The sequence below is a fragment of the Thunnus thynnus genome, chromosome 23 (assembly GCF_963924715.1).
Source record: "Thunnus thynnus chromosome 23, fThuThy2.1, whole genome shotgun sequence".
Classification (NCBI taxonomy): domain Eukaryota; kingdom Metazoa; phylum Chordata; class Actinopteri; order Scombriformes; family Scombridae; genus Thunnus; species Thunnus thynnus.
Genome location: NC_089539.1, coordinates 7,878,120 through 7,903,193, shown reverse-complemented (window position 1 = coordinate 7,903,193; position 25,074 = coordinate 7,878,120). Strand labels below are relative to the sequence as shown.

The 25,074-nt window shown below is 39.1% G+C and overlaps 2 protein-coding genes across 3 annotated transcripts in view; one reads left to right on the top strand and one right to left on the bottom strand.

Annotated features, from left to right (window-relative positions):
• etv6 (ETS variant transcription factor 6) overlaps positions 1 to 3,861 on the bottom strand; it is a 28,411-nt gene extending 24,550 nt beyond the window's left edge. For both annotated transcript variants that reach the window (XM_067581837.1, XM_067581838.1), the window contains exon 1: positions 3,489 to 3,861. In XM_067581837.1, coding sequence (XP_067437938.1) covers positions 3,489 to 3,518 — 30 coding nt within the window. In that variant the 5' untranslated portion in view covers positions 3,519 to 3,861. The remainder of the gene's footprint in view (positions 1 to 3,488) is intronic.
• A 2,701-nt stretch (positions 3,862 to 6,562) lies between these two features.
• si:ch73-252i11.1 (uncharacterized protein LOC553517 homolog) lies at positions 6,563 to 22,026 on the top strand. The gene is made up of 12 exons (XM_067581836.1): positions 6,563 to 7,020; positions 9,810 to 9,945; positions 10,690 to 11,545; positions 11,724 to 11,774; positions 11,889 to 12,015; positions 13,464 to 13,629; positions 18,012 to 18,132; positions 18,229 to 18,325; positions 18,434 to 18,512; positions 18,646 to 18,776; positions 19,319 to 19,467; positions 20,135 to 22,026. Exons 1-12 carry the CDS (start codon positions 6,740 to 6,742, stop codon positions 20,833 to 20,835), a joined length of 2,895 nt encoding a protein of 964 aa, XP_067437937.1. The 5' UTR covers positions 6,563 to 6,739; the 3' UTR covers positions 20,836 to 22,026.
• Positions 22,027 to 25,074: the final 3,048 nt, after the last annotated feature.

Here is a 25,074-nt window from a genome sequence, read left to right as displayed (position 1 = left end):
TTCGATATCTGATCAAAATTGTTAATTTTTTTTTTGATTAAGTAATCACTTAACTGTTTCAGCCCTAACAGGCCTTGTCTTTGCAGTGAAAAAGGTTTAATTACCACATATACAGGGCAGTCTATGGCTGCGACTAATTATTGATTTGATTATTGTTTAAATGAATCCCTTTGTCTCTAAAAGTTTAAGAAATTATCCAATATCACAAATGCTTGACGAAACATCTTCAAATTAGCCTAATTGTTTTTTCTCACCAACAGTCCAAACCTCATATTAAATTTACAATGATTTAACAGACATGTATCAAGTCCCAGAATATATTTGTCTCCGTGTCATTTTTGCTTGATACATCAGAATTGCATCATTATTAAATTTTTAAAAAAAATCAACTAATTTAGAGCTGAAACAATCAGTCAAATAAGGGATTCCTTCCATAATCAGTCTACTGCTGAAGTTATTTTTTGATTTGATTGCTCCAACTTGTCAAACGTGAGACTTTGTCACTTCATTTTTTCTTCATCTTTGGGTTTTGGACAAAAAAATGTTATTGGAATAGGGATGTAATGGGCATTTTTCACTATTTTCTGACTTTTTTTAAACACTCAACTACTGACTTCAATAGTGATTACAATATGGGTCATTCTTAACCTGGTCATGGAAAACTGCTCATTCCAAGTACCATTTGAACTGGAACTTCAGAGAAAACATTTAGAAGTTCTCAGTGCTATTTCCAGATGTTTTTTCTTTCCAGGGTGGAAAACCTTAAGAAACAAGTGGGGCCATCATGAAAAAAGTCAGTAAATATGTCTGTATTTTGGCACTGTTTTGTTTTTTTAATGAGTCCACACAGACCAGATACGGTAGCAACAGCAGTAGCTAACAACTGCAATACATAAAATATCACTTTTTGTTATTACAGAAACACCTTAAGCAATAGCAGTCACACGTGTACAACCATCCATTTCTGAAGTGAGGAGATTCAAATGAGTGTTCGGACCTTTTGAAGAATATAAACCATCAACTGAAAAAGTGCCTCTGTGGGAAATCAGACTGGACATTTTAATAATCGATCAATCATTTCCATCATTTATCAAGAAACAAATGCCAAGCAGTCTCTGCTTTCAGCTTCTCAAATGTGAGCATTTCTCTGTTTTATTTGACTGTGAATTGAATGTCTTTGGGTTTTGGATTTTTGGTGAGCCACATGAGAAATTTGAAGATGTGACCTTGGGCTCTGGGATATTGAGATGGGTTTTTTTTTTTTAAACTTTTTTTTAAACATTGTATTAGACTAAAACAACCAGAAAAAGTACTCTGAGGTTTCAGACACTCTAACTCTGCTATTGTGCAGCACATTTATTGAATCTGGGTTAAGGTATGAGGTTTTCCAGTTTGCGGTCATTCTCTGTTGACTGGTTTCCTTTCCTACAAACGTGGGCAGAACCTGAAGCTACCTCAGTTTCTTGAGGAAATGAAGCTTAGTGTTTGCCATTTCTTCCTCCGTTTCAGCCTGCTGTCACCACCCAGCCACTCTGAGACCTGCTGCACACCAACTGTATGTACCAGGAATTTCCTGTGGAAGCCAAGCAATAATCTTTCAGTCTTCTATTTCCTCCTTTCAGAAGCGAAAGGCTTTCTCTCCCCCCTGGCTTCGCTTGACGTCCAGACAGACCTTTTGAGCCACTTTCTACATATTCTGTTGTCCAAAAAAAAGGAAGCGGTCTCCCTCGCTTCTGCATCTGCAGTCCTCACACAGCTGGGACTCACTGCTTTGGGTCAGGTTAGTGGAAAGACGACACTGTGCTTATGATAAAGACATTGCAGAAAAAGGGAAAGTGTTTTTTTTTTTCTTGACAGAACTGGGCTGCAGCATGAAGGTGAGAGTTTGTCCTGTCTACCGGCTGCTGTGGTGGAAACTTCTCAGAGTGAAGATCATTCTCCAGGATGCAACCGCGTCCTGAAGAATGACATCAGACTCAGTAATGACTAGACATCCCTCATAAACAAAACACCACAGGCTGACCTCATCCCAAATAATATAGTGTCCCCGTTAAGACTGCAACTAATAATTATATCAATTATCATTTCATCTGATGATTTCTTTTAATTCAAGTCTATGCAGTGTCAAAGAAACAGAATGAAAAAATGCCCATCACGACTTCTGAGAGCCCAAGATGACATCTTCAAATGTCTTGTTGTGTCTGAGCAACAGTCCAAACCCCAAAGATATTCATTTGAATTCATATAAAAACAAAAAGCCGCAAATCTTCACATTTGAGAAGCCAGAACCAGTGAAATATTTGCTATTTTTGCTTTATTAAACAACTGAAACAATTGATCAACTTATTGTTTCAGGTCTAGTTCCTACAGTGACTAACAAGCGATCATTATCGACTTCAATCTCCTACAGCTTTCCTTTTCCTTCGGCTGCAGCTATGGATTATTTTCATTACTGATTAATGAATGATTGTGCTTGTGACGGGTGTGTGTCATTACATTTGACGTGTTGTAAACTAAATGGTCAAAGTGTCTTGTTATTGTTTGCAGTGTGGCCAGCAGCCATAAGTCTCAAAACACTGTATCGATAAATCTACTGAATATTTTTCCGATGAATCAATTAGTTGATTCATCCATAAAATGTCAGAAAAACCATAAATCATAGTTTCAGGGGTAATGTTCAGACTTGTTCAACCAACAATCCCAAACCCCAAAAATGAGTTCACAATAATAAAAAACAGTGGAAAGCAGCAAGTCTTCACATTGGAGAAGCTGGATTTAAGGAAGATTTGCTCTATAAATGACTCAAACAATTAATCGATTATCACAATAGCTGTCAATTCATTTTCTGTTGATTGGCTGATCAATTAATGGACTAATGTTCCAGTTCTACAACAGAAAACCTGTCAATTTTAGCAATATTTTTATGTGTTAAATCACTGAAATGATGGGTCACTTAAACTGTAGTATGTGTAAATGGCAGCACTCCTATCTCATTACAGTATTCCTTAACTGTGCAATGAGCTTCTCCAATGGTGAATTTAATAACTGCAAAATCCTACAACACAGTATATCCCTATTGTTTGATCATCCTTCCAGCCGCTGTCTTACTGATGCTTCACTTTCTGCTCATCCTTATAAACATGCTCGCCCACCTGCTCTGATCACTTTTTTTTTTTTTTTTTTTTGAGTGGGGGTCGGTTTTTTTGGGGGGGGGGTTAAATCAACCGTTTATCGTGTCACAGACAGTCACGACTTCCCATCAGAGAGAGTGGAGGCGAACTAAAAGCGTGGAGCCTTGAGCAACAGATGACTGGCAAAGCAAAACAAACGCGCCTCCACCAGATACCCTGCTACCTGTCTGCAGGAGCTGATATGCAACACTGTGAATCCCTGCAGGAATATCACAGCGACACTAACACAGCGCAAAGTGAAAACAAAAAAAAAAAAAAAAAAAAAAAAAAAAAGAGAGAAAGGAGCCCGAGGGTTACCTTGGTCGCAGCGGAGGAGGATTCAGACATTATCTCCCGTCAACTTCTCTCCTTCTCCTTCCACTTTTCCGTTTTTCCTCTCTTCTTTATCTCCCTTTCTCTCCTATAGAAAGCGGCGCAGCAGCGGCGGCAGTCCGACTGCTCGGCTTGTTGTCGTGGGAGAAGTTGTTTTGTTCATGTAGCCTGCTGTTTTCTCTGTCTGCTGGCCGGGTCCGCAGCGCGGCTGTCGGTGTGAAAACTTCTTTTGTCTGCGTGTGTTTTCCCTTCACATGTCGGCAGCGCGCTGGTTAATAATCCCTTCCTGGAAGAGCAAGACTGAAGAGAGAGCTACGGACATATCTCTCTCTCTCTCTCTCTCTCTCTCTCTCTCTCTCTCTGCCTCTCTCTCTCTTTGCCTCTCTCTCTCTCTCTCTCTCTCTCTCTCTCTCTCTCTCTCTCTCTCTCTCTCTCTCTCTCTCTCTCATTGATCTGGATGTGTGTAAAACGGCGAAATGACGTGAATTCCCAGCATTGAGCCTTGCCCCCTTTTAAAGGGAAACCCGAAGCAGGAAATCGCGGCAGGTCGCGTTGCAGACTCACAAGACTCAACCACAGGCTCAGACACTGATACACGCACACACACACACACTGGTTTTCCATTTATTTTTTAGTCAAAGCTTAATGTAAATGCGGTTATACAATAGGCCAAACCGCTATGCTTTAATTAGTCATTATATAGTGCAAAATGCAACAGTGTAACTCATTAAAGAGGCGTTTAGGGACTAAATGTAATAATATCAGTAATTAAGTATTGCATATTGTTCACAAACTAAACTCCTAAACTGCTAAAGTATGAGAAGGTCGCTTTAAGGTCAACTATTGACCTTCACTCAGGGAATGTAATATAAAGCCACATTAAAGGGTGTTTAAAGGGGCACTCCACTTATTTAACACATGATGTTTTGTTGACTTGTCATGAGAAGTAGCCTACTACACAGCCTGTGAAATGGTGGTTTATGTCTTCTGTGGTTCAGGAAAGAGCCTAGCAAAGTTTGTACAAAATAACTGATGATGTCATGGGATTGGGCTTGAGATTCAAGTTTGACTAAGAAACACAGTGTTACAAACTGGAGCAGTGCGGTTTGAAAGAAGGAGGCAGGGAGGGTCTGATGAAATACACTGTGATTGCAATATGGGAAATGTAGGATCCAGTCTTTTTGGAGGTATACGACCCATCCTAGAGACTTAAAGGTTCCCTGTGGAGTTTGTGAACTCTTGTAGCTCTATGGAGCAGTTTTTTTTTATGAGTCGGTCCCCATTTTGTTTGCGTTGTGCATGCGCACAAGTACGTACATGTACGCACACATCCACAGGGGTGATGCGATACACAGCCCTACCAATTGTTTCACCATATTCCACTGATCTACAGGTGGGTGTAACGCGCCAACAAAGGCAGAGAGGAAGAAGACTTAAAACCAGTTAATATGGATGTAAACAATGTAGGATTTTAAAATCATTTCAAAATAGTTTTGCAAATATTTTATGAGGAAGCAAATGGATTCAACACATTTGTTAAATCACAAGGATACGCACAATGAGTTTTGGTGAGTAACAGTGAATGTAAACATAATTTTTGTTTACAAGAAAACCCCACAGGGCACCTTTAAAGTCAGGATAATTGCTGCTCTGTTGCTTCAGTTTTGACCAGTATCTTCACAGCATTAACTAACCTAACCGGACGGGTGACAATTTCAGGTGAGTTATTTGTTCAGCACATTTCATACACAAAAAACACAACATTTTGTTTTAGTAAGGTCTTTTTTTCCACCCCAAACCTCCAGAACAGCTGTAATGCTCCTTGGTATTAGATTCTCCAAACCTGCAGAAGATCTCTAGAGAGATTAACACCATTCTTCCAAAAGATATTCCTTCATTTGGTGTTTTGATGATTTCTAACACGTTTGTCCAAAGTCTCCCACAAGTATTCAGTTGGGTTGAGATATGGACATGAAGGTCGTGGTATCAAACCTTTCGGTAACTCTTGCCCTGCATCTGGCAGACGACAAAAGTTATTGGACTCAAACTGTACATCTCTTGATAACATGGTATGCATCTATATGCTGCATATATACTTGACCACTGTGAACATCCAGGTCAGATTTGACAGTAAATCTGCATTACTTTATTTTTATAAAAAATAATCACAGTAGGCGTAATTAGGATTTTTCTTTACCACATTCAACAGGAAAAAAATCTAATTTTAAAATTAAAACACCAAATAAGTGATTGCATGAGTATTAACCGTCTTTGAAATGATATATGTAAACTTGGTTATTCAAAAGATACATCATAAAGGTATTTTCATAGTCACTGGGAAGTATTCATATCAGATTTGTTGTATTTTTGGTCTGAAAAATGGGTTAAAGTAAAAAGTATCATTAATTTCCTCTGTCCCTTGTGCAACTAGAATGAGGTCATTTTCAAGTAAAGGAAAATGTAAGTCATGAGATCGCTGTAGGAATAAAACTATCAGTGCATTTCCCCCAAACACAAAGAACCAGCAGGCAAGACACAATAAGGTAGGTGGAGGTAGGTTTTTATCTGGTGGGAGTGACAGATTACATTAAAGAGATTACTGTAATCAGATTAAAAAAGTGGCAAATGTAAACTCACTCACTCACCCACAGTAATTCCACTGCAAACACTGAAAGAAAAGTTAATAATTGCTGCCGGTCAAAAACATGAAATACAGAGATCATTTGTATATTATAGAATGTTTTTCAATTTTATTTTTCCGATACAAGGACTTAAATCATTCAGTAAATTAATAGTGTTCATATGACAGCAAGTGATTTGGATATTTTTTGCAGTGTAATTTCCGTTTCATTTTGGATTAATGGTGTAGTTTACCATTAAAATCAATTTTATATAAAAATTAAATGCAGATATATTTTTATATATATACATTTACCCATATTAATGTCTTTACAGTCCAAGACAGTGATATTTAACAGACCGGATATTTGTTATTGGCTCCTCTGTCCTCATGATTCCAGGCCTGTATGAAGTCATATGACACGGTGACGCCCCCAAGCGGAAGACAACAGCGTTACAACATCAACCTCGGCTAAAAATAGTTAAGTTTCGGTTTCCAATCATCAGAAACGATAGGAACTTTTTCCCTGCTCAGCTGAACCGAGCAGTCACACAGCTGCTGCTTTTGCTGCTGCTTTCTTGAAGGTGGAGGGAGAAAGAGGAAGAAGAGCAGCACGATGATGGAGACCGAAATACTGAAATTCATCTGCGCCAATCATGGGGCAGTAAACACTGATGATTTGATCTACAATCTCTGCTTTGGCGATTCCACGAATGTGTCGGCGATCATTTGTAACCAAGATAAATTTGCTTTGTGCCATCCAAACGGACAGCCGAAGGTAGTGGCGTGGACCAGACTGAGGCTGTGCAGAGCCAGAGACTGTCATGGATCCTGCAGTGGTTTACACCTGTGTAAAAACTTCCTCCTCAACGGATCCTGCCGGTTCACTCAGTTGAGGTAAATATGTTTGCTTACTGAATGAGGCCTAAGGTGAGTCATTGCTCGTTAAACTGGCCCGTCTGCCTGATTGTTAGTGCTGGGTTGGCAGTTTTAGAGGCCTGTGGCTTCACCAATAGCTGTTTTTTTTAAAAGGAAGCTTTATTGGGTGTTTATATATGTGTGTTTAAAGATATTCAATGAAGACAGATACTACCACCGGTTTGTTTCTGTGTTGTAGCTACATTTAATGAGAGTACATTAAATGTCTGTGTGTTTAGAAGGCCACACGTGGTGCGTTCATGCACTGTTGGAAAAATCCGATATTACACCAGCACTCACCTGCCGTTCTGTCATGAAAACAACCCTGCAAGCCATACCGTGAAGGACACCTTGCAGTGCAACAGGCTCATTTAAAGGGGAACTCCACCGACTTTACACATAAAGATCAGCCTGTTAAATCAGCTGTTTAATGTCTTCTGTGATTTCAGAGGGAGCTTCCATAAGTCTGAGAAACACCTCCATGATGATGTTGTCAGCGTTTGGCTTGACACCCAAACTGGAGCTGTGGCGTTTGAAAGATGAGGACTTTTATCAGTCAGAAAAAGGTCTAACAAAATACGCTGTTGAGTTGCGTTATGGGAAATGTAGGATCCAATGCTTGGAGTGTTTTTTGGAGCTTGACCTATAATATGGACTAAAAGTCAGGATATTTAAGCCTTTGCTGCTATGATTTTAACCATTCTTTTTTTTTAATGGGGAAATATGAACATTTTCATACTCTGGGGTTCAGTCTCTGTCTGAAACAGGCTGTTTTAGCCTTTGTGTCTTTAAGGCCCCCTTCCCGATCAATGTTGGGCAAGTTACTTGAAAATTGCAATTAATTACTGATTAAATATTACTCATTGAATAAGTAATTATATTAAATTACTTATTACTCCGCAGCAAAAATATATACTTGTTAATTTATTTTCGTAACTCAGCCATCAGCTCTGTCAAAGTTGCCTTTAAACAACTCCTCCACACCTACACACTGTATCTTTTGTATTTAACACATGCAGAAATAGAAAATGAGACATTTGTGGTTTAACAAGCAGGCAGGATACAGTTTGGAAGAAGTCCCGACCTCAGCTGCACGATTCGATTCACACACCCTCCAACTCTGAACTAAACTAGTGTTAGGTGACCCCTGAATGTAGGCGTACCTGTGGCTAACGTTAGCAAGCCAGCTAAACTACAAGACAACTGTGGAATATCCACGAGTCGCATTTCTCCCCCTCTGGAGAGTCTGTGATCTGGACGCAGAGACCACACTGATATCAATCCTCCATTAATCCCTGTAAGACAGCGAGCACGCCGACCCCCCAAGTGTAAAAGTAACAGAGCGTTACTGAGATTAATAACCGTAATATAATTTAAAAATAAGAATAATAAGAATTTCAAATTGTAATCCCTTATACTACTTGTTACTGAAAAAAGTAATAATATTACTGTAATATGGTACAAATAATGCCTTACTGCCCAACAGTGCTCCTGATGAGCTGTTCTGGTTGGCTAGCTTCCAGAAGCGTCACAGCCAACTTCCGGCTGCTTGGAGGCTCCATCAACAAACTATAGTTATAGGATTTCACTACTTTTTCTTGTTCTTTACTCAAAAATGTCTCCTAAATACATCTGTATATGTTCGAGCTGAAATCCAATCTGAAATTTGCAAGCAGACAACGCGAACAACACATGGCCTTAGCAACAGCCTTAGCAACCAAGGCTACAGAACAGATGGCCATTTATGGGCATGTGCGACAAGCCGATGTCATCTTGTCGGCAAAGTAGAAAAAAACATCACAAACAATGTGTTTAGGGGGGGGCTGAAGCCCTGCTTTTAACTTGCAGTGAGCATTTCTATGTTCTATACATTAACCCCAAGTTTTGGAAGTTTGACCATGTTTAGCATATATATATGACATTATAACGGTAAATAAACAACAGAAAATCACAAAAAGCATAATATGTCCCTTTAAATGTGTATCTTGTGATTCCCCCAACTTTATGGAAGTGCAATACTAAATCACTTAAGTGCTCCTTTAACTGGCTGCTCTGTAATAAAAGCAAACCTGGAATACAAACGATAAACAAACAAGGACATCAACTAATGTGACACCTTGTTTAGAGGTTTAGAAGTTTAAATCTGACGTTACCTTAGAATATTTTTTGGTAGCTTCAAAGTTATAAACAAATTGTCTGTCTGCTTGTTTCACTGTTTCACTGAGTGAACATATATATATATGTATATGTATATTAGTGAAATTACTAAATCTAGGATGCATTTTCTACTTTGAAATTTCATATGAACTCCATTCTAAGTCAGGCAATCAAAGCATGTCAGATATGGCGTCATCTGTTTTTTACAGTTCTGACGCAATAGTGACCTTTAGTCTTCTCAACATGTAATTGTACATTTCTATCAATAAATCATTAAACACACACAAGTTCAATACCTTTTTGCAGTAGCCAATAGAACTAATATTTTTTTGAATATGCTTCGGTAGAGTTAGCTTTATGCTTGTCTATCATTTGCCTAACAGATTTGACTTTTGTAATAGCAACGCTACAACTGACTTCCTGGGTTTCACATTTTCCAACTAGTGCGTGAATGCCTAATAAGCCTTCATATTAATTCAGTAATGTGTAATTTTAGCTAAATTTAAATGTACTGCATTTACAAAACATCATACAGAACTTTTTTTTTTCCTGAGCAACTGTATATTTAATTAAAACTTATGACTGAACTATGTGGGGGGTTTTTTTAACAGGAGAGGATGCAGTTTCCCTCATGTGCTGGACTCTGCCCAGAATTTGAAGACACTGAGAGAGCATGAGCTGGAGAGTCTGAGCAGGACGGAGCTGTGCACACTGCTGCTGCAGAGCGACCACACACTCCTGCCTTCTGTAAGTCTGACAACATACAAGATGCACAGGAGTCATTCAAACAGGTCAAGGTGCGGATCTGTGGTAAAAACTGTGCCCTCAGTGTATGGTCTATTCTTCTGGCCATGGTGATTCTCTTAGTATCAATACTAGCACCAAAGCATTCTCTAAAAGCTCCTGCTCTTCTATTGATTAATACTTTTTTTCATCTTTATAACCAGAATATTTTCCCAATGTCAGATCTTGCTGGGTAAAACCTGTATTCATGATGTCAAAACTATGATGTTCGGGAGGTATCATAGAGTAAAAAAAAACAAAACTGTGGGCACATTTAGTTATTCGTGCCCTGGATTTAATATCACATAATATATTTTGTCTCCTCCTCTCTTGTAGAGGGCGGCAGATGTCTTTAGTGCAGCACATTTAGTAAGCTGGTAGAAGACAGCGAAGAAGATATTTATGAAGCGCAGCACAGTCTTCTATTCTATAAAATACATGTGAGGCATCGCAAAGATCACACAACGATATGTTTAACAGTATTAAATCCAAGCGACCCATAGTTAGAGTGTGAAGTGTACACGCAAGACAAGACATAAAGGTTATAAGTTTGCTAAATCAAGAGCACACATTATGTTATCTAAAAGTAGAAGCTGACACCTAGCAGTGACACTTAACTTGGTTTGAGGGGGGAGATATTTTGAGACCCTGTTGCAGATTCTCTTGGAGTTAATTTTGTTTCCTGTGGCTTTTCCTTCTATTATCCAGATATGTCACGATTACAACAACGGTGATGGGGTGTACGGTCGGTGTCAGGAAGGTGACGATTGCAAGAGACTGCACATCTGTGAGAGGTACCTGAGAGGCGACTGCTACTGCTCCAGGACTCATGATTTCAGTGCTCCACAGCCATTAAAAACCCTGCAGGATAAAGGCTTGCCTGACCACCTCTTTCGCTCCTTGAAGACTATTTATGCAAATAAACAGGTTTTGTGGCACCATAGCAAGAGGGGCAACAGAGGCAATCGTCAAAAGCAACAAAACTCTTCCTGCAGTGACAATTCAGCTGCTGCCAATGCCACTGATGCGGGCAGCGACGATGGAGTGCTGGAGTGGGGATGTGATGGGATAAATCCAATGGCCGCCAGAGGGAGAGGTGGTAACCGGGGCAACAGAGGCAACAGGGGCAACAGAGGCAACCGAGGCTACAGAGGCAATAGAGGTAACAGGGGAAGTAGAGGTAACAGGGGCAACCATCAACAGCAGCAACGAACCTGCTCCACTAGTGACATCCTGTCTGCAATCAGTTCCTTGAGTGTGAACAGCGATTGGGATCCAAACGATGACAACAGTGAACAGCAGCAAAACTCTTCCACCAGTGACGTCTCTGCTGCTGCCAATGACAGTGATGCGAGCAGCGACAATGGTCTGAACAGAAAACAAACACGGAATCCGAATAAAACTAATAATGCTTTCAGAGGGAGAGGTGGCAGCCAGGGCAACAGAGGTAACAGAGGTAACTATCAACAGCTGCAACGAACCCGTTCTACTAATGACATTCCTGCTGCTGTCGACGCTGCAGATGATGGGCCAAACAGAAGACAGAGACCAAGGCCTGTCAGAGGTAAACTACAGCAGCTGAAAAAGCTTGTTGTATGTTTTGTCTCCTGGGAGAACTGTCCTTTTTTATTTGCAAAGTCATGTAGAAATGTCCTGTAAGGAGGGAAGAGTTATATTTATGTGTAAAAACTTGTTTCAACACAAAACAATACTTAATAGTGTACTTTTTTTGTTTCCTTTAGAAAAAACTGAGATATGTATGTACTTCATCAAAGGATACTGTAAACATGAAGGTGAGTAATCAGTGAAATATATTGCTTCCAAGTGGTGATACATACAAAACTTACATTGTTTTTTTGTTTTGATTAGGTGTCATTAATCTTCTCTTTGTAACTGATGTGCTCCAGATCGGTGTTTTAAGGCTCATGACAAGATGCCATACAGATGGCAAATCAAAGAGGGTGACCACTGGAACGCCTTGCCTGATAACGAGACAATTGAAAAGGACTACTGTGACCCTAAAAACACATACAGGTACTTAGTACTGGCATTCAATTGGAGTACTGTGTTTCATGTCTTTCATGCTCAGTCACTACACTGTGGTTCTGGGAAGAGATTATACTTAAAATCAACCATCTTGCGATGTATATATACAGTAAGCAAGTTTAATCTTATAACTACAGTAAACCCAATCCTCTACAATCACAGCACCTCTGAGTGCAAAAAGTCTTCAAAAGTCTACACCTTTGAGGGATCAACTGTCAATTTTTAACCATGCTAGTGGCATGGCCTTAAGAATGACAATGTCCGTTGGATTTGACTGAAATATCCAACAAATGTTGGACAGATTGTCATGAAATTTGGTACATATCCTTGGTGCATAGAGGATGATTCTTACAGTCTTTGGTTATCCCCTGATGGATTGGCACAAAAAATTGTACAGACATTCATGGTTCCCAGAGAATGTATTGTAAAAACTTTTGAAATTCTCTGACTTTTCCTTGAGTGCCACCATGATGTTGACATTAGGGGTTTTGAGTGAAATGTCTCAAAACTGTTGGATGGATTGCCATACAGTTTGGTACATTCATGTATGTCTCAGGATGAACTGTAAACACTTTGGTAATTCTCTGACTTTTCATCTAACGCCATCAACTGGTTAAAATCCCAATTTGTCCAGCACTTTGGTTTGTGATCAAATACCTGCAGAATTAATGACATTCCCATCAGCCTCAGCTGTACTTCTTGTTTAGTGCTAATTCGCAAATGTTAATATGCCAACACACAAAACTAAAAGTTTGGTCTCACTTCAGTATGAACACAGACAGCTACGGACATGCGCATTGGAAAACAAGATGAGGACCTCATGACACCAATAAGAGGAGATTGTTTTATTTGGCTGAACAACAAGTAAAAGTCAAAGAAAGAAAAGTGTCTATATAAACAAGAATAGGACCAAGTATGGTAAATCTAGTACACTCTTGCAAGAGAGGAGAACCAGTTAGTGTGCTTGCAGTGTGTACTGTCAGCATGGTCACAAATATTGGGCAAACCTTTGTGGACATAGTGGACAGATGATGAAATTTATGTCACACTGACCCATGTGCCAAGGCCAAATAAAATTGATTTTGAGAGGATCTTGCTTCTATATTTTGATACAGTACTGGTTTGTTGGGTATGATATAAACCAGTGAGGGATCAATCAGGGTAAATCAGCTAGATATAATATCAGTTATTACATTGCCACTTACTAGTACAGCATGAGCTGAAGTAGTGATGGCTTTTTATATAATAAATAGTAATTCTTTTGTAATTTCTTTCATTGAATTATTTGCATTATGACCTGTAATCAAGAGTGAAAAAAGTCTGCATTGCATAGACCACATCTAAAATGTGCATTTCAACTTAAGAGAATAGTGTCAAATAATAAATGTAAAATTAAACTTATCTTTATTTTGCTTTTGTCTTTGTCATCCCTTCAGTTCCAGCAGCCCACCTGTGCATTTTGATACGATGACCCGTGGGGCGACCGAAGTGCGACGACTCTCTACCATTAACTCTGTAAAGGAGCCAACCTTTATCCACACCACAGAGTGGGTTTGGTACTGGGAGGATGAGTTCGGAAAGTGGAACCTGTATGCTTCAGCTGTGAGTAACTGCAGTCAGAGTCCATTTTGTAGTCAGGATTAGTGGTGGTGATGCATGACAAAACGCCAGATATTTTCACTGGATGTCACAATTTAGAGCATGATTTGGAGTGACCAGTAGACTATACACCCGTACACAAAATATTACTATTTTCAGGACTATTAAATGTTGACAACATTTCAGCATATGTTAAACAGTTCCAGTATGTTCTGAAGTCCTGTATTCTCATTTCTGTATTCTGTTCTAACCTATATTTTTATAGAAGCAAATGATCGAAATGACCATGTGTAATGTGAAAGGGGTCACTTATATTGATGAACCCACAGAAGATTATTACTGTCAGTAAATATTGCCACGTTCTAACGTCTTTTAGCTCGTTGTTTTGGTTTTACGGCCTGCAACTTTATTGTTTTGCTTCGACCCTGTTTCCAGCAGCAGCAGGCAGCTGTTAGCGAAAATACTCTTATAAACCCACTATAGAACACCTGCCCAGCACCAACCAACAGATGGATGGCTGATGAACATAGTGGAGCATTGAGCAGCTAAAGTCAGACATTTCCCTCAGGAGTTGGTGGAAACAACCACAGAGCTAAAAGTAGAGTGAATATTGGACTTAAATTCATCAGGTGGACAGAAGCATGACTTACAAGTTTGAAGTCATTACTCTACAGCAATGACAGCTGATGAAACACTGATACAATTCCTAACACATAGCGGTTTCAGATAGCAGCAGCCGCCAGCTGTTTCAAATGAAGATATACACACTGACAACATGCCTCGGCAAGTGAAGCTAGTGGGGAGGATATGGGCTAAAAATGGTCCCTTGAATGGACACACCACAACCCTAAATGTGTCTGTGGTATTAAAACTCACTCTAATAAATTTTGCTCATGATGAGAAAGAAGTGAAGTGATATAAGCCTTCTAATGATAACACTCTGCATTGGCTGTGGTCCATGTGGACTCTGACAGTCAAGGTGGAACAGGCAGTCTCTTGCCTGATATTGGAACTGTCAACTCAACATGGTGGAGTGGGCAAATTCAAAGGTCTAGACCCAGGCATGCGGTCTCAGATTCTGCCATTTAAAAGGACAGAAAGTCAAAAACTCAAATCACACTGGGACTGAACCACCCACGTCATCCTTCCCACTCATGAGCTACTAAACCTGTGCTGAACTGACGATTACATGTGTTTATGTAACCCTGTAGTTCTTTATATTCTCTTTTATTCATTTTGTTTACATTATTAGACTTTTCTTCTCACCGTGCTGTGTTCTGTTGCTTAAGCTGCTACCCATGCACATCATTAAAGTTCATAAAATTGCAAAAATCATATCTTTTGCGGAGCTACGTTCACACAAAACAATCAGGAGGCAGAGAGGCTGCCACACTGCCTCGTTAGTCGTGAGAACAGGATGTGTGGTAGCATCTGTGAGGAAAGAGATTGACAGCAGATACTGTTGCCAGATTGCATAAATTTGAATTTGTCATGCTCATATTGGACTGTTGGATAAGGAAAAATAAGTTTGATGGCATTTGGTGGAGCGCAAAGCTAATCAATTCTTTAACTTTCAAAGCGGAACCCTCCTTAACACTTTACTCTTTGTCTTCCTTGATTTAAATTTCCAAAAACTTCCAAAAAGTGTGGAAGTTACAGATGCTAGACTTTCCCACCAGCACATGAACACAGCATAATAATGATTATATTTCTTATTATGTAAAGTTTTAACTTAAAGCTGTACTTATCACTATTTTTATATTAACAATGGATCAACTGACAATGTGTAATGTCAAAGGTGTCGCTCGTATTGACAAACCTGCAGAGAATCATGACCCAACTCTGCTTCCTCTCAGCTCTATGTAGCGTTTTAGCATCTTTGAGCTCATTGCTTTGGTTTTATGGCATGCAACTGTACTATTCTTGGTTCAGTTTCACCATTCTCATCATCATAATTTACAGCAGCAGCGGGCAGTGTGTTCAGTTTATAAGTTCTGATAAACCCAACACAAAGTTACACAGCCGACAGACAAAGCTAGCAACTAGCTTGTGACCATTGTGGAGCATTTAGAAGCTAAAGAACCAGATATTTCCCTCAGGAATTGGTGGAGATCAGAATGGAGCTAAAAGAGGAAGGAATATTTGACTTAGGACTCCAAATAAATGCTAATGTTGCTCTGTGTCTGCAGGATGTGTAAATTGGCAACTGTTTGCTAACATATTAACAGCTTGTTTCCGCTACTCCCGAATGACCAAAAAAAGCAATTCATGCAGGTTTCAAAAGTTTGTCAAAATTAAAGTAATGTTAAACCTTAACTGTCTGAACTGTGAGCAAAAGTAGATCTACTCTATCATCTGATTTTCATTTTTCTTGAATAAAACAAAATAATTGAATAATTTATTTTAATATATCCCCTAAACATCAACTTTTCATGAGCTGAAAAAACACCCTGCTTTCAGCTTTTTGACAGTGCAGTTTTTCAGAAGTAGGAGAATTTAAAATTAGGATCACATGTATTGTAGCTGTGTATCACCATATATGAATGTGTGAAAACATTTTGTATGAATACATTCAAATGTGTGAATGTGTACAACCATTTTGATCAAGCTGTGCATGACATTTAGTGAACAAATGAAAAAGATTTTCACAAATAATATCCAATGTGTGAGTGCATAAAGATTTGCACAAAGATCTGAAGTTACAAAAAATGTTTGCAATTACACATCTATGTGTTTGAAGGTGAAAAAAGTTTCACACAACTCAATTGTATGTGTGAATCCCAGGCTAACAGCTACAAATCAAACCTATGGATGCAAGTACTTTTGTCCCACATTTGATGCTTCTTCCTGCATAGCCAATGGGATGCTCATATTTACATATTATTTGACTATCCAATCAGGATCATCATTTCACTTTCAAATCACAGAGCCAGGGTGCGAGCCTTTCTAGCAGTTTTTCCCTGCAGTCTGCTAAGAGGTATATTGCTAGTGATGTGCAAAGCAGTTCTTTTCTGTGTACTGAATCGCTAGGATCAGTTCATTAAAAAAATTTGTTCTTGACTGGAGATTGACTGGAGCTCCGACTGCGTAGTCCCACTCACTGAACTGAAACATGGCCAAATGGTATATATTCCTCATGATCCCTGGCACTAGTGGAGCTAACAGCTAGCGAAGCCAACAGCTAGCAAAGCCAACGGCAAACGCCACAGCTAACGGCTAACTTCCACTCAGAAAAGCCCCTTAATCTATATTGTATTTTGTGAAGCACCTTATAACTCTGGTTTGAAAGGTAGCACACATGCCCCATTCAGTGAGTGTATCCTTATAGCTATCCTCTTTTCAAAACAGTAACGTTATGTGTGTTAATGTGTGTGTGCGTGTGTGTGGCACTACGCCTAGTGACATTAAATGTTAACCCATACATATAAAATCAATATAGATAATGTTGTCATATGTCTGGATTGCAATCCAAGACCAATGTTGTTGAATCATTGCAGCTAAAAATTAGCAACCCAAATCACTTTGCAGGGAGGATACATTCTGTCACTGAGTGAGTGATTCAAGTTTGTTCATTTGTTCGCAGGAGGAATGAGGTGTGTTCAAGACAGCAAATACATAGCTGATTCATAAACTGATAGCTGATTTGAATTCATAAACCTTTGCACATCTGCTATGTACATTTTACTTTTTGCACAAAGTGTATAGGACTGTCCCAAGAAAGCAAAAATGTTCATGTGCTTACAACATGAATACAATACAATACAATTTCTGTGCATTTTTTAAAAACTGAGTTCACTGGAAATTTATGAATTCAATATGAATCAGCTGTGTATTTGCTGTCTTGAACACACCCCATTCTTCCTGCGAACAAATGACATGAATCACTCAATCACTCACAGTGAGTGTATCCCTGTGAAGTAATTCGGGTAATATTTAGCTGCAGTGATTCAACAACATCGAGATATGGTGATACACAGCTACCGTACATATGACCCTAATTTTAGCCCATACAAAAAGGCCTGTATTTTTACAGGTTTGGGTTTTAGGACTTGTTGCTATGATACCAGCCCCAGATAAATTTTAGCCAGCTTTGAAGAACTAAACAATCCAGGCCTGTGTCAAATCATCAACAATCAAATCAAGCTAACTCAGTTATCCATGTATGAAGACCAGGGCCCTGTGTGACACAGCTCCCTGATTTGGCAGAGAAACAACACTGAATGGTGTATTGCTGTATTCAGTGAACAGTAATGTTTTTGACTGGAATTCACATTTATGTATTTACAGTTTCTGTAGACAATAATGTCAACATGTCATACAAACTGGCACCTGATTGGTCATTTACTTTTGAGGTAAACTCAGACTTACTTTGTCTTGTATGACAGACTGGTGGACACAACCCAGCAGACATGGACAGCGCTAAACTGGAGGAGAAATATCTGGAAAATGACAAAGATGTGGTGGAGTTCACCGCTGGTTCACAGACATATTCACTCAGTTTCCAAGGTAAACAACGAATATGCGAATGATCTCTATGTTTACAGTTGTTTGCATGTTGAAATATTAAAGAATTATTATAATGATGTCTTTTTTTCCCCTCAGACATGATACAAACAAACAAGCGGTATGGCACTAAGAGGCTTGTGAAAAGACGGCCTCGATTTGTCTCCGCAGCTGACGTCCGAACAGCGAAAGAGAGGTATGACAACCCAATTATACTGTTAGTCCTTGTCTTTTCCCAACCTTTTTATAAAAACCACCTTGTAATAAAACTACCCCTGAACCCTAGTCTGATTTTTGTCCACAGAAGGCCTCCTGGTCAACAAGGTTTCACCACTATACCAGACCACTGGGACAAGACACAGATTCCTCAAAAAGGATACACGGTATTGTGAATAAATCACACCCTCAAACTTGATGATGAGTTTGGTTATAAACTTACCTTAAAAGTCTCCAATGCTTCAAAAATCTACAAATTTACAAAAATAATTTCCTTTCTCTGTGGTATGTGTTTTCCAGCGTGTCTCCCTCCAGCGCTCCTCAGAGGAATTCAAGGAGATCGAAGCCCTTTTCTGTAAAACCATGAAAGGCTTTGACATCGTCAAACTCGAGAGGATTCAGAACAGAGCTCTTTGGGAAGTCTTTCAGTGGTGCGTATTTCAAGTAGCACGTGCTGAAATGTGATTTTCATGTGTTCAGTCTTGAAACTTAACATTCTAACACACAGCCATCTTAGAGGCTGTGTGTTTAAATTATATCGTCTTAGCTAAGTAATCATTGTATCTGCTCCGATATCCTCCACTGTCTGGTTGTATAGAGACTATATGTAACTTTTTAAACAACAAATAACACATTCTTCCTCTAACAAATGAAAAGTTGAACAAATAAGCAGTAAAACGTACTGTTGCTCAATTTATTTTGCTGCTACAGAAAGTAGTTTCTGGTGGCTAATGTTAGCTAATGTTAGCAAACTTTAGGTAAGCATTGCTGTGTAACTGACCTTACTGTCAGTTCAGTGACTTTATTTTCTCTACTGAAAAAGATTTTGCATTTTTGACATTAATCATTATCCTGAAAATGCCACTTGTGTTCAAAAAGGCTGCGGTTACATATTCTCACTTTACTTTTGTGCACATTACTAAACATACCAGCTTGATTTAAGTTTTCTGATTTATTTTTTTCCCATATAAAGGCAGAAGAATCAAATGAAGAACAACAGTGGGCACAGTGTGGCAGAAAAAAAGCTTTTTCATGGCACTGACTCCAAACATGTAGATGCCATCTGCCTCACCAACTTTGACTGGAGAATCTGTGGAACTCATGGAACTGCTTTTGGCAAAGGTGCGTTAAAGAAATACTCATTCTGGACTATGTGCTGAGTGGGGAGCAAAAGATGGGGCGATGTTGTCTTAAATTAAAAAGAAAATTTATTCTGAGATGGCACATCATGTTAAACCAATCTTAAATCTTAACATTGCTCACATACAAATTTAAAGGGACAGTTCACCCAAAAACCTGGGACTCTTTTTCTCCTTATCCAGTGTTGAAGCTGTCCATCAATTGTTTTAGAGTGACATTGGTCATAACTCCTCCCAAGACAATGTATCTCAATTTACTGTTTTGCTTAAAATGCCCCAAAAATACATTTTTAAAAAACAAAAGTGCTTCTTTTAAATCTGAAACGATGAGTTGATAAGTTGAACAAAAATGCCAAAGATTTGCCAGTTTCAGCTTCACAATTGTGAGAATTTTCTGTGTTACTTTGTCGTATGTGATAGACTAAATATCTTTGGGTGTAGACTGTTGCTCAGACACTTTGGGTGCTGGGAAATGATACTTGTGAAAAATAGATTTTCACTGTTTTGTGACATCTTAAAGACCAAACAAATAATTGTGTATTTAAGAAAATAATTGTCAGATTAATTGATAATAAAACAATCCCTAATTGTAGCCCTACATACAGTATAAGTATCCAAAATCTAAAAGCTCTTCCTGTTTCAAAACCCAGGTAGCTACTTTGCCCGAGATGCCAGATACTCCCACAGCTACACTGGTGACTCTGATGTCAAGTCCATGTTCATCTCACGGGTGCTGGTGGGGGACTACACGAGAGGGACCTCTGACTACCGCCGACCTCCTTCTAAGGATGGCGGGGACATAAACTTCTTTGACAGCTGTGTGGACGACTGCATAAACCCTTCCATCTTTGTTGTGTTTGAGAAGCACCAGATCTACCCTGAGTACCTGCTGCAATACAAGACCACACACCCGCTTGTTGACTTATATGGTGCAACACCGGCACCAAAACCAAGACCAGTACCAGCACCAAGACCAGCTCCTCAACCCAGCACACCAGTTTATCGACCCAATGTATCAGTTTATCAAACCACCACATCAGCTTATCAATCCAGCACATCCACATACCAAACTCGCACATCGTCTTACCAACCCAGCATATCCTCTACCCAAACCCACACATCATCTTATCAACCCAGCGCGGCCTCCACCCAAACCCACACATCTTCTTACCAACCCAGCGCATCCTCTACCATAACTCGCACATCGTCTTACCAACCCAGCACATCCTCTACCCAAACTCGCACATCATCATACCAACCCAGAACAGTTTACCAACCCATGCAATCTTCTCCACCTTCCTCACCACCCCCAGCCCAAAAGAAACAGTCTGATTCTTGTGTCATTGCTTGATGCTACAGGTTACACAGACCTCTTTGGTTAATTTGGTGATTTGATTACATGTAGTAATAATATCCACTGAGGTGTGCAGTGCTTTGCTTTTATGCAGAACATGACAATGTCATTTAAAGTGCCTATCTATGTGAAACAAAAAAATAACACTATAAAATGATTAATTCATTAAAATAAAGTCCAATAGGAAAAAAAAAAAACTGCAGTGAACAGGTATTATTAATGACAGAGCTAGCCGAGCAGCAACTAATCACATAAGGGCGTGGTGGTGGGAATTAACATTAAATACATAAAAAATACATTTTCACTGTCAGTCTTCTGCAGTTGGTAAAATGTATCACAGACATGCCTGAGTGTGGATCTTATACATTTGCTCAGGAAATTTTACACATCACTATATGAATACTCATGTTTAATGCTTGTAATAAAGAACACTTCATATTTAGTAATTCTGCTGTACAGCTCCCCAACCAGCGGAGGGCGACAGAATCCTGTATCGACATTCGAAAATAAGATGGAAATTAATTGCTTCATTCGCAAAATGTAAATGAGGTTTTGAGAAGAATAGCTGAGCCGTTTTTCTGTTTCACGCAAAATGTTAAGGGCACCACTTTAATTTTGTGTGTTTCATTTGATTAGCATTAAGATTCCACTGCAATTAATAATATTGCCATTTCCCTAATTATTGTACTGTTTGCAATCACCATTGATTTTGTACTTTGAAAATAAATGTAATATTCATTTTAAGTGCACACAGACACACTGATTTATTTTCAGTATTACATTATATGGTATTCTTTGTTGCTGTTGTGGTTGTATCTATCTTTCTTTCTCTCGATCTCTCTCAGTCTCATAAGTGAATTGAAAACGCCACCAGCAGTCGGGTCGGGCCTCTTAGTGAAATGAGGCAGGACATGAAAAATGATCAATATGGCTGCTGGTGCTTCCTGTGACATTAGACATTAGGCTTGCAAATCACCCTCCCTCAAGACATACACACACACACACACACATACACACAGGCCCCCTGTTGTCTTTCCCGACAAACTGCAGTGTGAATGGGAATATGTTTGCATGTTAAGATGCAGTTTGAAGGTATGCAGCAGTTACACAGACAGATTTTTTTTTACATTGAATCATACTACATGTTATAGAAAATGCTGTGATTAAACTAAAGTTTCACACTTGCCATGACTGGCTTGAAATGGTTTATGTTACAAGACATTAAAATACTAAACAGTCTATAATATAAACAGTCTTAATACTTTTGATTTAGTTCCAACCAAAGAAAATTTGTCAGTTAAAGCTGCACTAATCAACATTTTCATATTAACAATAGATCAAATGACTGGGTGCAATGTGAAGGGTGTCAGTGATAATGATAAACCATCAGAGAATTATCCTCCGACTGCAGTTTTACGAAGCATTTCAGTGTCTTTCAGCCTGGCACAACTTTACTTGTTTTGGTTCACTCTCACTGCTCTCATCAACCTCGTAAAGCGTCTACAACATAAAAAATATATCTTTCAGGACTTCAGGGGCTTTGAATCTTTTTAACCAACAAGTTCTAAAAACTCACTGCAAGATACCTGCACAGCACCAGATGGCAGCCAAAGTTAGCTACTAGCCGGTGAACAAGGTGGAGCATTTAGCTTTTAAGAGCCAGATATTTCCTTTTAGTCTCCTTAGTTTGTAGAAAGACTGAACTAGAGCTAAAATGAGTGAAAATGTGACTTACATCCAATAGGTGACCAAAAACACAACTCCAAATCAATAATAATGTTGCTCTATGTCTGCTGAATAATGGCTTGCTAACACGTTAGCCATGTCAACCTTTGGTATAAGACAATGTTGTGTTTACAGCTTGTTCCACCGCTGCCAAGTGACCAAAAAACTCTCAGTACTGCTTTTAGTAATCTATTGGGAATCTATTTCCCTTTGGCTCAAAGCTTAAAGCTGATTTTTTTTCCTGTACAGACTATTCGAGCAGCCCTGATTGTACAGTAGATTACAAAGAAAGAATTCCCAGGGTGAAAATGGATTCTGCTGTCACTACCACTGCATCCATTTCTCCGGCACTGTGCTTCATTATGCGTTTGCTGCCCATTAAGATGGAGCTGTCCTATGGGAGATGCAGCTGTGCCCTGCAGGATGCAGCAGCCCACCCAGTGACAGTAAATATCCACTGACATTAACCAGCCTAAGCAGCCACTTCCTGTCTGATCAGTGCCCACAGCGGCTGCTGTTTCTTGCCCTGGCTATCGTTTCCTTGTAGACAGCAGATCCTACAGAACTGGCTGTGAGGAGCTTCCAGGCCTCAGCATATTGGAAAATCTGTTTTTTGTGCATTGCAACAGCTTATGAATTAAGTATGAGTCTTTTCCCTTTTGTTTGTGTGCAACCCTCTGGTGTTTGAGGTGTTTATGTTTCTGCTGAGTCATGGTGGTTTTGTTCCAGCTGATGGAAGAATGCTATGGCGGCAAAACCCCGGGGTGAGCGGAAGTGAGTCAGATCTTTATTGGGCTAAAGGCAGGAGAAGTTTTTGTTGAGTTTCTGAAATGTTTGTGGTGATTTAAATAACAGCTGCAGTCAGCGAATCTCTTTCCAGCCCTGCAGTTCAACAACACACCTGTTGACCAGTTAATTATTAAAGGTGTATAGTAACAACTGTGTTTTATTTTCTTTCTCTTTAAGACTGCCAGTGCCTACATGAATAGGTCTTTAAAGGTGCTTGACATACAATATCTTAACCTCAGTTTGTACACGGAATTTTACATTGAGCCACAGAATCAGCTGGATTGCTTTGGGGCACAGAACTGAAGGAGGGCGTTGCTCGACCGGAGCAAATAGAGCAAAAGCATTTCTAGAAAAAAAGTCTTTATTTGTTCCATCCCTTATCGATATTCATAAGCAAAAATAACTACCAATACCCATACAGTATATACATTTATATATTTAGATACACATACTGATACACACATGCAAACAAACGTGTGTATATATCCAAATTTAATTGTAAAAAACCTTCTAATAAAAGAGTGTAGTGACATCTATGTATTACGTGCCACTATGTGCATGTTAATGTAAAGCACAATAAGTTTTCTGCAATAAAATGTGCTATATAAACAAATATATATTTATATATATTTTCTGCAACAGGCACAATGGGACAATGGGAAATGCTGTCTTACTGTAATTACTGTAATTTGGAAAAACTTGCACTTATAATAAAACTGCTGTGAGACAGAGACAATCCTCTGAGCCTGTACTCTCATATTTGTTTCTATTTCAGAACTTCTCTGCCTCTACTCCAACTCTAGGCCACTTAGACCAGAACAAGTGCTTTTAACTGTTCCACGATCGAGGCTAGTGGGTAAGGGAGATTGTGCCTTTGCAGCTGCAGCTCCAAAGCTTTGGAATAGTCTTCTGCTTTCGATCAGGTGTTCCCCCTCCATTGATACTTTTAAGACAAAACTCAAAATATACATGTTTTCAATGACCTTTGCTTGCTCTTAGTTTTATTCGGTTTTGTTTTACATTTGTACACATATTTACCCTGTATTTTATCATTGCCATTCATTGTTGTTATTTGTGCCTTTTTACTATATTTGTGCCTTTTTACTACTGATGTCATTTCACTCGCTACTGTTGTGCCTTTTACTAAAATACTTTTACTTGATTTGAAACTTGATTTATCTTTGCACAGCTGCTGTATCCAGATGTGTCTTGCTAAGACTGGATGACATTTGCAGCTACATATTTGGGGTACAGGCTGTGTCTCTGTTTCTGTCTCTGCAACAGCTGTTTCATTGCTCCAAGAGCGAGCAGGGGCAATAAATGCATTAATGTAGCGACGAAAACGTACCTACAGAAGCTGATTTGGACTCACATATTTGTCCATAACGTCCAACTTCATGCTGACGAAGGATGACATGCCAGTGCAACATAAAATAGTGGAATTAATTAATTGCTATCGCAGCATTTGTGAATGTGCTGTTTGCTTCCAGAGGACTGGAAACTGGACCACAGCGTCTCATTAAAGTGTAATTAGCTTCAACACAATCCAAGAATTTGTACATTCATTCATTCAGTTATCTATGAATTAATTTAAAGTTTTCTAAATCCAGCTTTGTGCTTATGATCATATTGTCTAATGTGTTGAGTGGAGACTGCAGCGTCATAATTAGACTCTGCATGTTAACATGTAGACATTTTCAGGACAGCCAACCCTCAACAAAC